We start from the raw sequence: 13,016 nt of genomic DNA on the forward strand, positions 1-13,016 counted from the left end.
CAACCAAAGCAGCAGAACTCTACAAAAATAAAACAGGTTACAGAGGCAACAGATACTAGACATCACAATGTCCACATGGAGTCCTAATAGCTGTTAATGTGCTCATCCTTTGGACCAGGGCATAGCTCTGTATCATTGCCTTTTGCCAAGTCTGGATGCGGAGCTATATTGGTTGCTATATACCACTTGTAGCTTGCTGTTTAGATCACTATCTGAAGGGTGGCCTTGCTTGGAATACAGATCTATACTACTCCACCACCTGCTATTTGCCACCCTCCCTCAAAACCCAGATCTTGACATTTTCTCCTGTCCTCATGCACAGATCTGTAACACCTGGCAAAGGGAGGATAAGGGTTCTGATCACTGAGTGCCTGTAGCTCGTTGCCAGATTCAAAGCCCACACACCCTCTATTTCTCATGCATTTTCCCCCCTTCAGATGGGGATGCAGCAAGGGTGCCAAAATAGTACCCCAAGAAGCCTGTGCATTAGTGCATAGCATCACGTCTGCTGATATTGCTCTCAATTTTAAATTCCACTGGTTTGTACAACAAACGTTCTTCTAACAAGCCAGCATACATTATTCATAAAACAGCACAGAGCTGTTCAGCAGCATATGGAACTGATGAATGCTGTTTTGGTGTAGGAGGAGATAGGTTGATAGGAATGTTTTAGAAGGAAGGAAAGGAGATCATTTCACCCAGGGAATTTCAAGTGCGTCACCAACTGGAGGAGAACATTTCGAAGAGAAACTCCTCTGTTAAAAATCTGGTTTGTATATGGAGAAGGAGGGGGAGGGGGAGAAAGAAAAAAAGGAAAGAAAGATTGTGCCAGATATACCATTATAAAACAGAAAAGGATGATCAGCTGTGGCTCCTGAGACCCAGGAAATTAATGCCACAGAAGAAATGCATCCTCTGTATTAATACACATGGCTTGCTTGAAAAGATTTTTTTTCTGTACTTGCTGAAGTGTTTCATCAGTGTTATTGTAAAGGCAGCATACAGAATTATTACAGAAAAATAGAGAAAAGGCTAAAGAAGTACTTCTTGATAGTGGAGCACCTCCACAGCCTATTCCTACACAGCCTATTTCAAACTGTTTTATTGGCCCTGTGCATTTGCAGGCAGGAGAGGCACAAGTACTTAGCAATTCAGTCCCTGGCTGCAGAAAAAAAGTCTGTCAGTAAAACAGACTACTGAGCATGCTGGGTCACACAGATGATCCTAAGATACATAGACTCACCTTGCATGCAGTCTGGACTTGAGCCTGCCCTCCACAGAACAATGGTACAAAATTCACAGCACCACTTCACAGGTTCTTCTGCTGGCCTAAAGCTGTGGTACCTGCCTATAATACACACTTGGGATGCATCCCCCTAGTGAAGCCTGTCCACACAGAGGCAAAACCTGATGTGTGTCAAGGAGAAAAAATATACTTGGGCTACCTAGCTTCTCTGACACTGACATCAGGGAGACCTTTTCTGCAGGCACCATGTTGGCACTTTGTTCATACTACTAAAGCATGAGCATACATAATATGCTCTAGCTTACCAAAATAGGCTGAGTCATATAAGTGAAAAGTAAAAGAGGAGTATGTTTCTGAGGCACAAATGGTTTAAATCTATCTCCTGTCCAAAGTCAGCTGCAACAGTCACAGAAACAGGTCTTGAGCATTGTACTCACTTTATATGGGGAGCAGATAAAATATAAGGCAGTCCAGACACAAAGAGGGAGACACACCCACAGAAATATGAAGTCTACAAACCAAACCTTACTTAAGACTGAGGAGATCTACATGGCATTGGTGCCCAGCAAAGCTCAGCCTAGAACCAAAGACATTTCCTGAGAAGTGATGGACAAACACATACACACAGTTACACTAATAAAAAGAGCTCCTTTGCCACACTACAGATTAACCTCCAGGTTCTTCCACCAACACAACAGTATCAAAGAGCCAAAGCTCAATTATAAATCAGTTCTCAAAATCAGCGACGTCAGCAAAAAATGGGCAGACAAAGATCAAAAAGGAGAACAGAGAGATGGAAAGGACTGTCCAAAATCACAACACCAATCACTTGCAGAGCCATTTGTCATCTTATCAAGCAGGCAAGCACCACTGAAGGGAATACAGGGATCTTCTCAGCCCTCCATAACACAGCTTTTACGCATCTCAGATGCCCTGCAGATACAAAAATCTTTGTTTGAAATAAGGAAACAGTACAACAAACTGAAACAAAGCTGCAGTGTTCTTTCCAGCATGTTGAGATAGGCAGGAAAAGAAGTGGATATCTCTCAAATAACAACCTACAGCACTTAGGAGGAAGAAAAGTGAATTCCATGGAGGAATGAACACAGAGCTTTCATTATTGCAGTAGTTAATGAATCGTGTCAGACACCATCCCTGGGAGAAAGTCCCTGCCCTGAGAACGCTACACCATGCACACACAGTGGACACAAAACCTGGGAGAGGAAGATACAGAGATTAAGGAATTCATCCAGTGTCAAAAGACTTGAGTTTTTACCATACGCAGGAGAGTTTTCATGCATAAATCCTCCCACCAAATACTGTGCAATTATTCCCATGCTCAGGGTGAAAGTGATCACGAGAGCAGCGTCCCAGAGCACCTGCAAGATGCAGCCTTTACTTTGATATTTGTTGGAAAAGCACATACTGCATCAGCAACAGCCTGAAAATGATGGCTTATAAGGTCCTGAAAACAGAGGCTTATTTAATTAAATTGAAAAAAATACTTAACATTTATTTCTGGTTGCAGTTACCCTGTGATTTAAGTTACACAGCTCAGGCTCTGAAATGCTGTATATATTAAATACACAACCTGTAAGCTAGCAGAGAGTGTTTTGCTAGGCACTACTGTGCAGTGCTGGGGTCTTTTCACCAATGGCAGAGGAGGTTTCTCACAGAACAGATAGGAGATTTAGGGAAGGGACACCACAGGAAGATCCATGCATGGTGCCTGCTTTGCATGCACATGGACCCAAGACATAGTTAAATGCTTGGCTGACGCACACCTTTGCAAGAGGTCGTATCTTTTAATCCCAAGGTCAGAATCAACTGGCAATAATAATGAAATTAGAGGCATATTTTTGTCACTGAATAAATTCATCCAACCCTCGGAGATATGGAGCACCTTTGAGAGGGAGACAGCTCTTAAAGCACTTGCCAGGAGTTCCTGGGTGCCTCTCCATTATTGTGTGGGAGAGAGGGATGAGGAAAAAAAAGAGATGTTGCATGGTGTGGGGGTTGTTTGCTTAGGAACTGAATAACTGGGCTGGGCTGGGTGAGGAGATGCTGCACACAGTCACTGTAGCAGCTGGGAATAGCCTGTGCTACCAACCATTACAGTACTCTAATGTATTCTTATAAATGCACAAGCAATGCCTTCCTAATAAATACTTGGCAGCAGTATTTAATCATGCATGCAACTGAGAAAATATTTTCAGCTAGCATCCACACCTACTAAACCACAGAGCTGTAGGTAAGGACTAAAAATTATTTTTATATAGAAAACAATTCCCATTAAACAAATAAACTGAAGGACATCACCTGCCAACTCTGGCACATTTCCCAAGAGCAGAGTTCCAACTAGCACTGTCACTAGCAAGTTTTTCCTGTTTACTACTGTACCAAGCTCCGTGACAGGGCATTCAACTAAGACCTGATCATTATAACACCAGAGCTCTTTCACCTTCAGGTCTCTCCTCAAATGCAGAGATTTTTTTTCATGACCTGACAGCAATTCTGTGATCACTGCAGATCATCCAGAGCTCTTAACTCCTGCAAAGCGTTTTTCCCAACACCAACCCCGAGCCTAACCAAGCAAAACAATACTAATATTTAGTCATTTACCTTGCTTTCTTTAGTAGAAAACTCAGAAGAGTTGGAGATTTTCATAGATTTTGACCGATGGGATTGCCGCCAGAGAGATTCTTCTCGGGAGTATTTCACCGAACCTGTGGCTCTCACCCGGACTTTGCTGGTGCTCTGAACACTGTTAACTCCAATCATTTCCAAAAGTGAGTGGATGGGATGGGAAGGAAGAAAGCTAATGAAACTTCCCAATCCCCTGCAGAGGAACTGGAAAAGGTTAAAACTGGAGAGCCCAGGCTCAAGCAATCAGTGTTTGCTTAAAGCACACTAGGCTGTTTTCTCCAGCATCTTCAGGCACAGTGTTTGGAGCCAGCCTGATTGTTCCAGGCATTGCTCACGTCACTGGATGGGAGAAAAAAAAAGAAAAAGAAAAGGAAGACGCTGATAGAAACTCCTCCCCTGCTCTGCTCTGCTCCCCTCTCCAGCATCAACTCCCCCTTCACACACACACCAACAGCAAGAGGAAGAGAGGTGGAGAGAAAGATGCTGGAACAAATGCCAGCAGATCAAGCAAGATATTCATTTTCAGTTCACGCAGCCACACTTCCCTGCCTGCAACAGCCTGCCATGCTCATTACTGCCTGCAATAACAAAGAACACTGCAAAAAGACTCTTCAATCAACTGCCAGAAGCTACAGGCTTCTGGATGTGAGAAATATTGATGGATTCCCAGAGCACTGGAGAAATGAGTGAAAACCTACAGCAAAGTACTGGCAAGCCCCAGAGAGACAAATCAGCAAATTTCCACAACTCTAAATATTTGCACTCACTAGCCTGAGTCCTTGGGGTGCCTTCCCAAAGTGCAAGAGAGAGCAAGACAACTTTCACACTCTTAGAGGGGCTTAAGGGAAAGAGATGATTTTCCCAAGGTAATCAGTGCAAACCAGTGGCAGAGTCATGAACAAGCACCTAGGGACTCATCTCCCCACTCAGCAGCCAGAAGAGCTGTAGCCACACCCCCACATGAGCAAACTGCATGCTCCAGTGGCTGACCCCACAAATGATGCAGCTGCCGAGCGGCACCGTCATGGCAAACCCATACATGGCAAACCCATCCAGCCTAGTGATGGGAGGGCCACTACCACTGCCAGAGGCACCACTCAAACCCACACAAGCCTGGCTCCAGAGGCTAGGCATGCTCTCTGTGCCTGGAGCTACCTGCCTTCATGCAGGGGACAAGGGGGAGCCAATGCCAAAAGGAGCTGGTACTCTTACTGAGGGGTGGATGCGCTAAATACAGCAAAAGAGAGATGTTTACCTCAGTGTTGCAAAAGCACCATCATTTCTGGCTCCTGGAGACCCAGAGTGCAGCAGACTGTGCATTGCCATGGCAACGTGCTCCAATGTGAGAGAGAGAGAGAGAGAGAGAGATTGCTCTGCTCTACTCTGCTCAGCACAGGATCGTGACAGCTGCCGACACACACTGGACAGGTGGAGCAGCTTGTGTGAACAGCAAGGGAAAAGTGGACAATGGGGATATTGTGCCAAACCCAGAAAAGGCAAACAGTTTGTGCAGAGGGTGCACGAGGAGCTGGCAGACTCTGCAGCAAGCCTAACATCAGTTTCAGCAACCTGCCCCATACCACCATATCGAAGGCAGGGCAAGGACAGCAGCAGTGATGTTGGGCTGTGGGAGGACATGAGGGCTCTCATCCCACTCACACCAAGACACACAGGGAGCAAGTCTGCACACAGACAGCAATGAGGGAGTGCTGCCCTGGCATGCTGAGGTGAATGTCCCATGCTGAGATACTTCAGGCAGCCAAAAGCTGGGTGAAGAGGCTCCAGTCTCTATTCCCATCTGAACCCTGTTCCATGTCTGCGAAGTCACGTGAAAGCAAAGCGAGAGTTTGCTTACCCCATGCCACATGCCCAACAGCACCCAGGGGTAAATAAGATGCATATGAATTGAGTGGACTTTTCCCCTGGTTACATCTTCCCAGTCTCTTGCAATCAGGAATTTACATCCTTAGAGGGCAAATGGCTAGACAGCCACATGATGGTCCTATGTGCATTTTTGCTCATAAAAGATGCTGCTGTCTCCCCAATATGCAGCAGCATTTCTGATAGCATTAACCCTTTGCTACTGTTGTCCCCAATGATGCTACAAGGTGCATATCCTTCCCACAGACTCTAACTAGTGTGGACCCCGCTGAAGGACAACAATCAGTGGAACAGGGAACAGCTTACCTAAGTATCAACACAAAAACTGCCCCTGGAGTGGGGAACTTCTGATTCCTCACAGATTCTGCCTCCATCCTGCTTGAGCCACAGATACCTTCCCTTCTGTCCAACAAGAAAAATACATTTTCATTTCCACCACAGTCAGATCTAGCAAGTCCATCCCTACCTCACACATTAAGATCAAATCCCAAGTGTGCCCCTTGTCATTGACAGAGAATAACTGAAAGGAACCCTTTTCCCTGCCAATAATCATGCTCTGAGTTACTTCTGCCACTTTGCTAAAAATGCTTTATGTTACTTAACCCATGTGAAATTACCCACTGCTTGTGCAAAAGCTTTTCAAAGAAAATCTCTTCTTAGAGGAAATTTGCACTGCAGTCAAACCGCTCCAGATGAGCTAAGCAGCAGGTCCTGACAGGTGCTACGTAAATGGCCACAAATCACTCTCTATCCTAGCAGCCCCCTGCCTAGCAGATTATTCTTGCTCTCAGATTTATAGGGCCAACTCCCCAAGCACTCTCAACATATCTGAAATAATTATACTGCCTAAATATCACACACGGACCTAGGCCAGTGTCAATTATACAGAGCAATTTTATTATTAAACACAAGCTAGACTGAATCAAAACAATATTTCTCTTCTGTTGCCCACAGCATCATCACTGCTGCCTAATTGCAGCAGTTCATCTAGTATTCTCTGAGCTAAAGTGAGCAGATCCTCAGGTTGGACAGGAACCTTATTTCAGAAAGGAACAAGTCTGTTTCTGCAGCAGTCCAAAACTCCAAGGATTTTCTTTCTTCTTCTTTCTTCAGTGTTTTCTGAGAAAACACTTTTCAGCTCATACTCTCCCAAAGAGAGCCTCCTGAGAGAACACATTTGAAGCCTTAAATATCTTCAGATTGGGGATTCAGTTTAGATTTCATTAGCATCCCTGATTTTCATCTGCAAGTGATAATACAATCTTGTACTCCTGACTGAGCCAATATTCTGTGTACACATTCACGGTTATTCTGGGGAAAGGCCATGCTTTGACATTAGAGAAGACCCACCATTTTACAAATTATTATGCACACAGGATTGATTTATGTCTGTAACTGAGCAACAGGAATTTCTGAGGAAAAAGTGTTTTATTAACATAAATAGAGGAATAGAAAGAACATTTTTGAAGAAAGTCTGAAATAGCTGTGAAGTATCAGAAAAATCAGAGCTGACCACACCCCAAGTGTTTCAAGAATTCAGAATCTTCCTCTTGTTCAGAGGTCAGGCAAAGAGGTTATCAGAAAGGGGCAGAATGTAAATATTCCTTTAGGCAGTAACACCACTGGGTGACCAAAAGGACTGTGACCCTATAGGGACCTTCCCAATCAGTTCCTCTAAGGAACAAACCATAAACCAGCAGGAAAACTTAAAACTTTGGGTCAAAACAGATGCAGGAACAGAAAACCAAAGTTTCTATTATTCCTTCCACCTCATCCTTTTAAAACCATACAAAAGCTTTTGTCTTGTCACAAGGCACTATGTCAGACCCCATCACCCATAGAGGAAATGGGCAGCTGTTCCAACTTACCCTGAAATAAGCTCCTTCCCATCTGTTCCTCCCACCAGTCAAGTTTCCCTGGGAGGCAAAACGTACTCAGTCCTTGCTTGGTCTTCCTAATGTCATTCAGCGAATCAACAACATAAGAAGAAAAACTGCAGAATTCAAAGTAAAATTCAATATTGGCTTTTGGGGTACAAACCTAAGGACCACATTACTGCATCTAAAGAAATCCAAGGTCCTCAAACAAAGTCACAAGAATCCTCTCGAATCATTTAAGCCTGATGTCAATTACAAATACAAACAACACAAACTGACAAAATACATAAACACATGCATATCAAATACTTAAAATATAGCCTCAAAAGTCAGTAACATATTTGTGTAGCACAGAAAGGGAGAATTACTTAATGCTGCCACTAAATGCTGTTTGTTAAATAAACTACATTAAATCTTTCCGTCATCCTTCATGTTTCTTTCTTTCATGTTTTTTTTCCTTCTCCCAAAAATAGGAAGGAAGGGGAAAGTCAATTCTGACAGATAAGCTATTCTTAACAAAATGGCTACAGAACTAGAGCTTAAAACTGATCAACAGTAAAATTCCTGTAATATTAAGATAACAATTTCTGAGGTCTGCTGACTAGGGGGAGCTGACAATCAAGATTAAATGTCTCCTGCGAACAGCAGAAATATTAGAGCAGCCACTTAATTTCTACATGCACAAGCAACCAGGTCAACAGGAATCCTAGCAGGGTAACAGCTGGAATGATGGGAGAACGAGGTATGACTGCATGAGGACAACTGAACTATCTCTGGTTTAAGTTACATGAGAAGAAGGCTGAAAGAGCATCCACAGCCAGCAGCTCACAGTCAAAGCACAAATCTTAACAACTGACTTTTTACATCAATAAGCACCTAGAAGTGAGCAAAATCACAAAACCACAACTGGTGGAAGATCAAATTAATCCTGGTATCACTGTGTCTCTAGGAACCACAGTGTATCTTGTGCCAAAAGAAACCACTCCTATGGTAAGTGTCCTGATGAGAATGATAGGAGATCACAGCTTTAATGAAAACAAGCCATTGTATAATAACAGGGATGCAAAGAAATCATGCACCCTGCTATCCTGATCAGCACTGCAAGTAAAGAGATGTCTTCAGCCATCTTCATATTCCTCACAACAGATCTGAAAACAGCTGTTTCACAGACTAGCTGTTGTACTTCCTGGCAAAGCACTATAGTATCCAAGGGGGAAAAATTCCTCTTCTTGAATTCCTCCTTTTAGGAATTATCATCTGCTGTCAACAGAGCTCACGGAAATTAAGTGAGCCATACAGTATGCAGACTAACACAGACCACCAAGTTCCTTAATTTAAAGCTGACAAAAGGAGCTACAGAAAACAGCAGCACTTCGAAAAAAATCCATAAAAGCATCAAAACCCTAAAATTCTGCATAGGAAAGTGACTGAAGAAGTGATGTAAAGTCTACAAACTATCTCAGATCAGCTGCAAACAACCTCTGCCTCTGTCCCTGCAGTGAGCATGCTTTGAGTCAAGACCACTGAAATAAACCCGTCAGCCTAGAGATCTGCATTAAAAAAAAAAAAAAAAAAAAGAAAAAAAAAAGGAAATACAATCCCAGGCTTCTCTATGACTCAAATAGCAAACACAACATCAACAAAAAGGAAAAGAGGAAAAGGAAGGGGAGGACAAGGAAGTCCGGGAGAGACGAGTGGAAGACGGAAGGAAGAAGGCAAAAGGATGGGGGCAAAAAAAAAGAGAGGGGGCACAATAGGGACAAGTGGGAGGAGAGACAGGGAGGAAGGAAATTGAGGCCACTCTAAGATCCACACAGGGTACAAGCTGGTGTCACCTGTGGCTGTAGGCATTACACTGTGGAAGGGGGAAAAATAGGCATAGCCTTTGACATACCTTTTCTCCACAATTCCATCTACCTATGGAGTCATGTCCAGCTACCTTGCCCCAAAAGCAGATTAAATCCTTCCTACCTCTCTTGACACCTTCCAGAACCCATTTGTCAACAGGACAGAAAACTGGTGCCTTGGATTTAACCCATATTTGTATAAGGATCCTGTGAATACTTAATCATCCAAGAAAGCATGACTTTGGAAGGAAACTAAATATTCCATTTAACATCACAGGAAAGGAGAAAAAAAAAATCTGAATTTAGGGAGCAGCCTAATACTCTTGTTTGAAAGAAAACAGTGTAACTGGGTCAGAGAGAGAATAGTCCAATGCTACTTGAAAAGTGTGGCGACAAACAGAAGGAAGGAATACCAAAGATTTATACAGCAGTAATTCTAAAGCTGGTGGAAGGAATGTTCTCTCTTCTTCTTCCTTTTTTTTTTTTTTTCCAATATGGTATAAATTATATTTGTACTCTTCCTTCCCTTGAGATGCAGCACTGAACTTAAATTTCAAGCAGATCAGTGGGTGGAAGATCAAAGAATGTTTTTCAGAATTTGTTTTCTACCTACATGGAGGTGGGAGTAATAAGTCACAGGGACCAAAATGCATATGTGACATTGTATTAGAGAATTCCCAGTCTGAAAAGAGCCCAGAATTCCTCTTTTAAAATGGCAGAATGCATCATTCCTGGAGACTACCAGTCTGTATCCTCCACACTTGACAGATGTCATTCATCCTTGGGACCTGCTACACATTTCAGTTACAGTAGGAGACAAACTGATGGCCTTGGCTATCTAACAGGCTGGAGAGGTCAGACATCAAATAATTTCCTTGTCTGATCAACCTGGACAAGACACCACAGACAGCTTGCCTCCACAGATGAAAATTAACCTCCTAAATGTTCATTATCAGGCTGGTATTGAGCCACATAATTGCAGCCAGTAGCAATGGAAATTCTTAGCTGACTCTGCTTGGGTTTCACTCCTTGCTGACACAAAAGCCTGGTAGGCTACGTGAGATCTTTTGAATAACAATTGGAAAGTAAAGAGGTGAAAGGTTGAAGGAGCAAAAAATAATTCAGAGAAATGCAGATTGTCAAAGCAGAAGAGGTCCATCCTGAAATCCAGTCTGCTTCCTAGTAAGATAAGCAATCCCTCATACCACCTCTAGACTATGCAGAGCAATCCTAATTCTTGGATCACCTTCAAAACATTTTATGGTTTAAGCCTTGTTTAAAGTTCTGCTTTCCCTGCTCAGAGACAGCTGGTATTAGGCTTTTGATATTATAAGGCTTTCTTCAACTCAATATCTGGGTTTGACTTGAGAAAAAATATATAGATTATAGATTTTTCTTTTTATATGCACTGAGGTAGGCTCCTGAAATGCAAAAAGAAAATATATTTGCATTTCAACAGGGTAGGAACATGCCAGAAACCTCTGTAATTCAAGGGACACAAAGCAATACACACACCCATCATAACCTGGTCCAATTTTCAGTTCTGCATAGGAATGCTTTAAATGGCTATTGCTCTTGAATAGGACAAATGACAACACCCAAATAACTCTAAATTGAAGGAAACAAAGGTTATCATGGCAGGAAGGTTCTCAGCAAGGATGGAGAAGAGTGAAGACAAACCAGGTGTTCCCTACAGTCACCTACAGTTCCCTATGGATCTGTGGCTCCTCTGAGAGTGAAAGTATGCTTTCACAAATAACTGTTTAAGACAAGGATTAGAAAATTAATCCTGCATTACCTGACTTTTATACTGCCGGATTAGACTCTGTTGTCTCCTAGCAGCTGAAAGGGGCCCTCTGTAACGGCATCTTCTATTTCATACAGATAAGAAATGGCCCAAAAATACTATTTCCATCAGAAGTATTTTGAAGAGAAAAAACTTTATTTTGGGGAAGGGACAAGGAGCTACATCTTGTTTCTTATTCCGTGAAGCAAAGGCATCTGGTCCTTATCTCTTTATCTCCTTATCTTCTAGTCTTATTCCATGAAGCAAAGGTATCTGGTCCTCTCCCTCCTCTGCCCACTGCTGCAGGGTTTTACAGCAGTCAATGTGGTCCTCCTGGGGCCATCCTGGATTGCTGTCACACGCTCTTATCTCCCCAACTTCACACTGCAACAATCAGGTTTCACTCGAAGGTGGGAATTTCTTGCCAAAAAGCCATGAAATGGATGAATAGCATAGAGACTGCTGATGAGAGCAATTAGGGAGGACACAGCAGTCCAATTAGTCTGAGTTCCTCTCCATAAAGGGGGACTGAGGCTGTGCAGGGAGATGTTAGCCACCTGATGTTCATTCCCTCTGCTAAATACCTGAAATTATTGGAATGGATGAAGTAAGATGCCATGAAGTAAGATGAATTTAATTCTCTTTGAATTGAGTATTTGCTTTGGAGGGCTTTCAAAGGGAATTAAAAAGAAAAAGAGAGGAAGAGCGAGAGAAGGCAGAAAGACAGTGGCAAAACCACCCTGTAATTGAAGTGGAGGGAACTGACAGCAACATGAGATAAACCCTACTTTGCAGCTTCTATAGGAAATTGCATATCCCAGAAATTCTAATCAAGAATTCAGATCATTTAGGAAATTAAGGACGGTTTCTTCAGAAGAGTTCAGCACCAGCAACTCCAAGTTAATTTGGTCACTTCATTACAGTGCTTCTGCAGGAGATAAGGCCTATCCAAAAAACACCCTTTGAGAAAAAGCATATTTTTTATGCATCTAATCTCCATCAGCAGTCCCTGAAAGGATGAGTCTAGCCAAGTGCATCCCAGGTACTTCAGCACGATGGACGTTCCCAGATGGTATAACAGGTCAGAGAAGAGCTACCACCTCCTACCAAAAGATGCATAGCCAGGTACGACTTCCCCACTGCATGAGGCAGCACCACTACCATGGGTCAGCCCATGTCAGAGGTTGAGCAATGCCTGTGATTCCATGAATGAGGTGTGTTGTAAATGCAGAGGACATTTACTTACACAGGACAGGTGGTACTTTGCATGCAGCCTAACAACAGAGTACCCCTCCCAGAATACTGCCTAACAAAAGCAGGGATCCATGTCCTCATGCCTTCTTGCAGGGTCTCTATGGACCACAGAAGACACATTCTCTCCTTACATATGAAAGGCCTTATTAATGCCACCTTCCTGGAGTGGGCCTTCACACACTTTGTCTCAAAATTGTAAGAGCAACGGGGGGTAGGACAGTCGGGACAGACAGAGACGAGAGATCTCTGAAGCCCGGTCATGGAACTTGCGGTTTATTGCCCAAGGGCCTTTATTGCTGTGGCCCTGCTTGGAGCTGCCAGCCGCAGCTCGCAGCAGGCCCGAGAGCAGAGGGGTAGAGAGGATGAGAAGGTAAGAGCATAAAAGGGTAAGAGAGCAAAAGCATAAGAGAGTAAAAGGGGTAAGAGAGTGAAGTTCTCATTACAATACAATAAATCTTTTGTGTTGAATAGAATCACTA

At 43.2% G+C, this 13,016-nt stretch overlaps 1 protein-coding gene across 3 annotated transcripts in view; it reads right to left on the reverse strand.

Annotated features, from left to right (window-relative positions):
* The window catches only part of PSD3 (pleckstrin and Sec7 domain containing 3), a 116,303-nt gene that overhangs the window by 42,843 nt on the left and 60,444 nt on the right, over nucleotides 1-13,016 (reverse strand). Inside the window, exon 1 of one of the 3 annotated variants that reach the window (XM_054651799.2) lies at nucleotides 3,869-4,231. The exons of the other annotated variants lie outside the window; for them this stretch is intronic. Within the exon in view, the coding sequence (XP_054507774.1) occupies nucleotides 3,869-4,027 (159 nt within the window). The 5' untranslated portion in view covers nucleotides 4,028-4,231. Of the gene's footprint in view, nucleotides 1-3,868; nucleotides 4,232-13,016 lie in introns of those variants that run through there. 3 annotated transcript variants of the gene reach the window in all.

This window comes from Agelaius phoeniceus, chromosome Z, assembly GCF_051311805.1.
Source record: "Agelaius phoeniceus isolate bAgePho1 chromosome Z, bAgePho1.hap1, whole genome shotgun sequence".
Lineage (NCBI taxonomy): Eukaryota > Metazoa > Chordata > Aves > Passeriformes > Icteridae > Agelaius > Agelaius phoeniceus.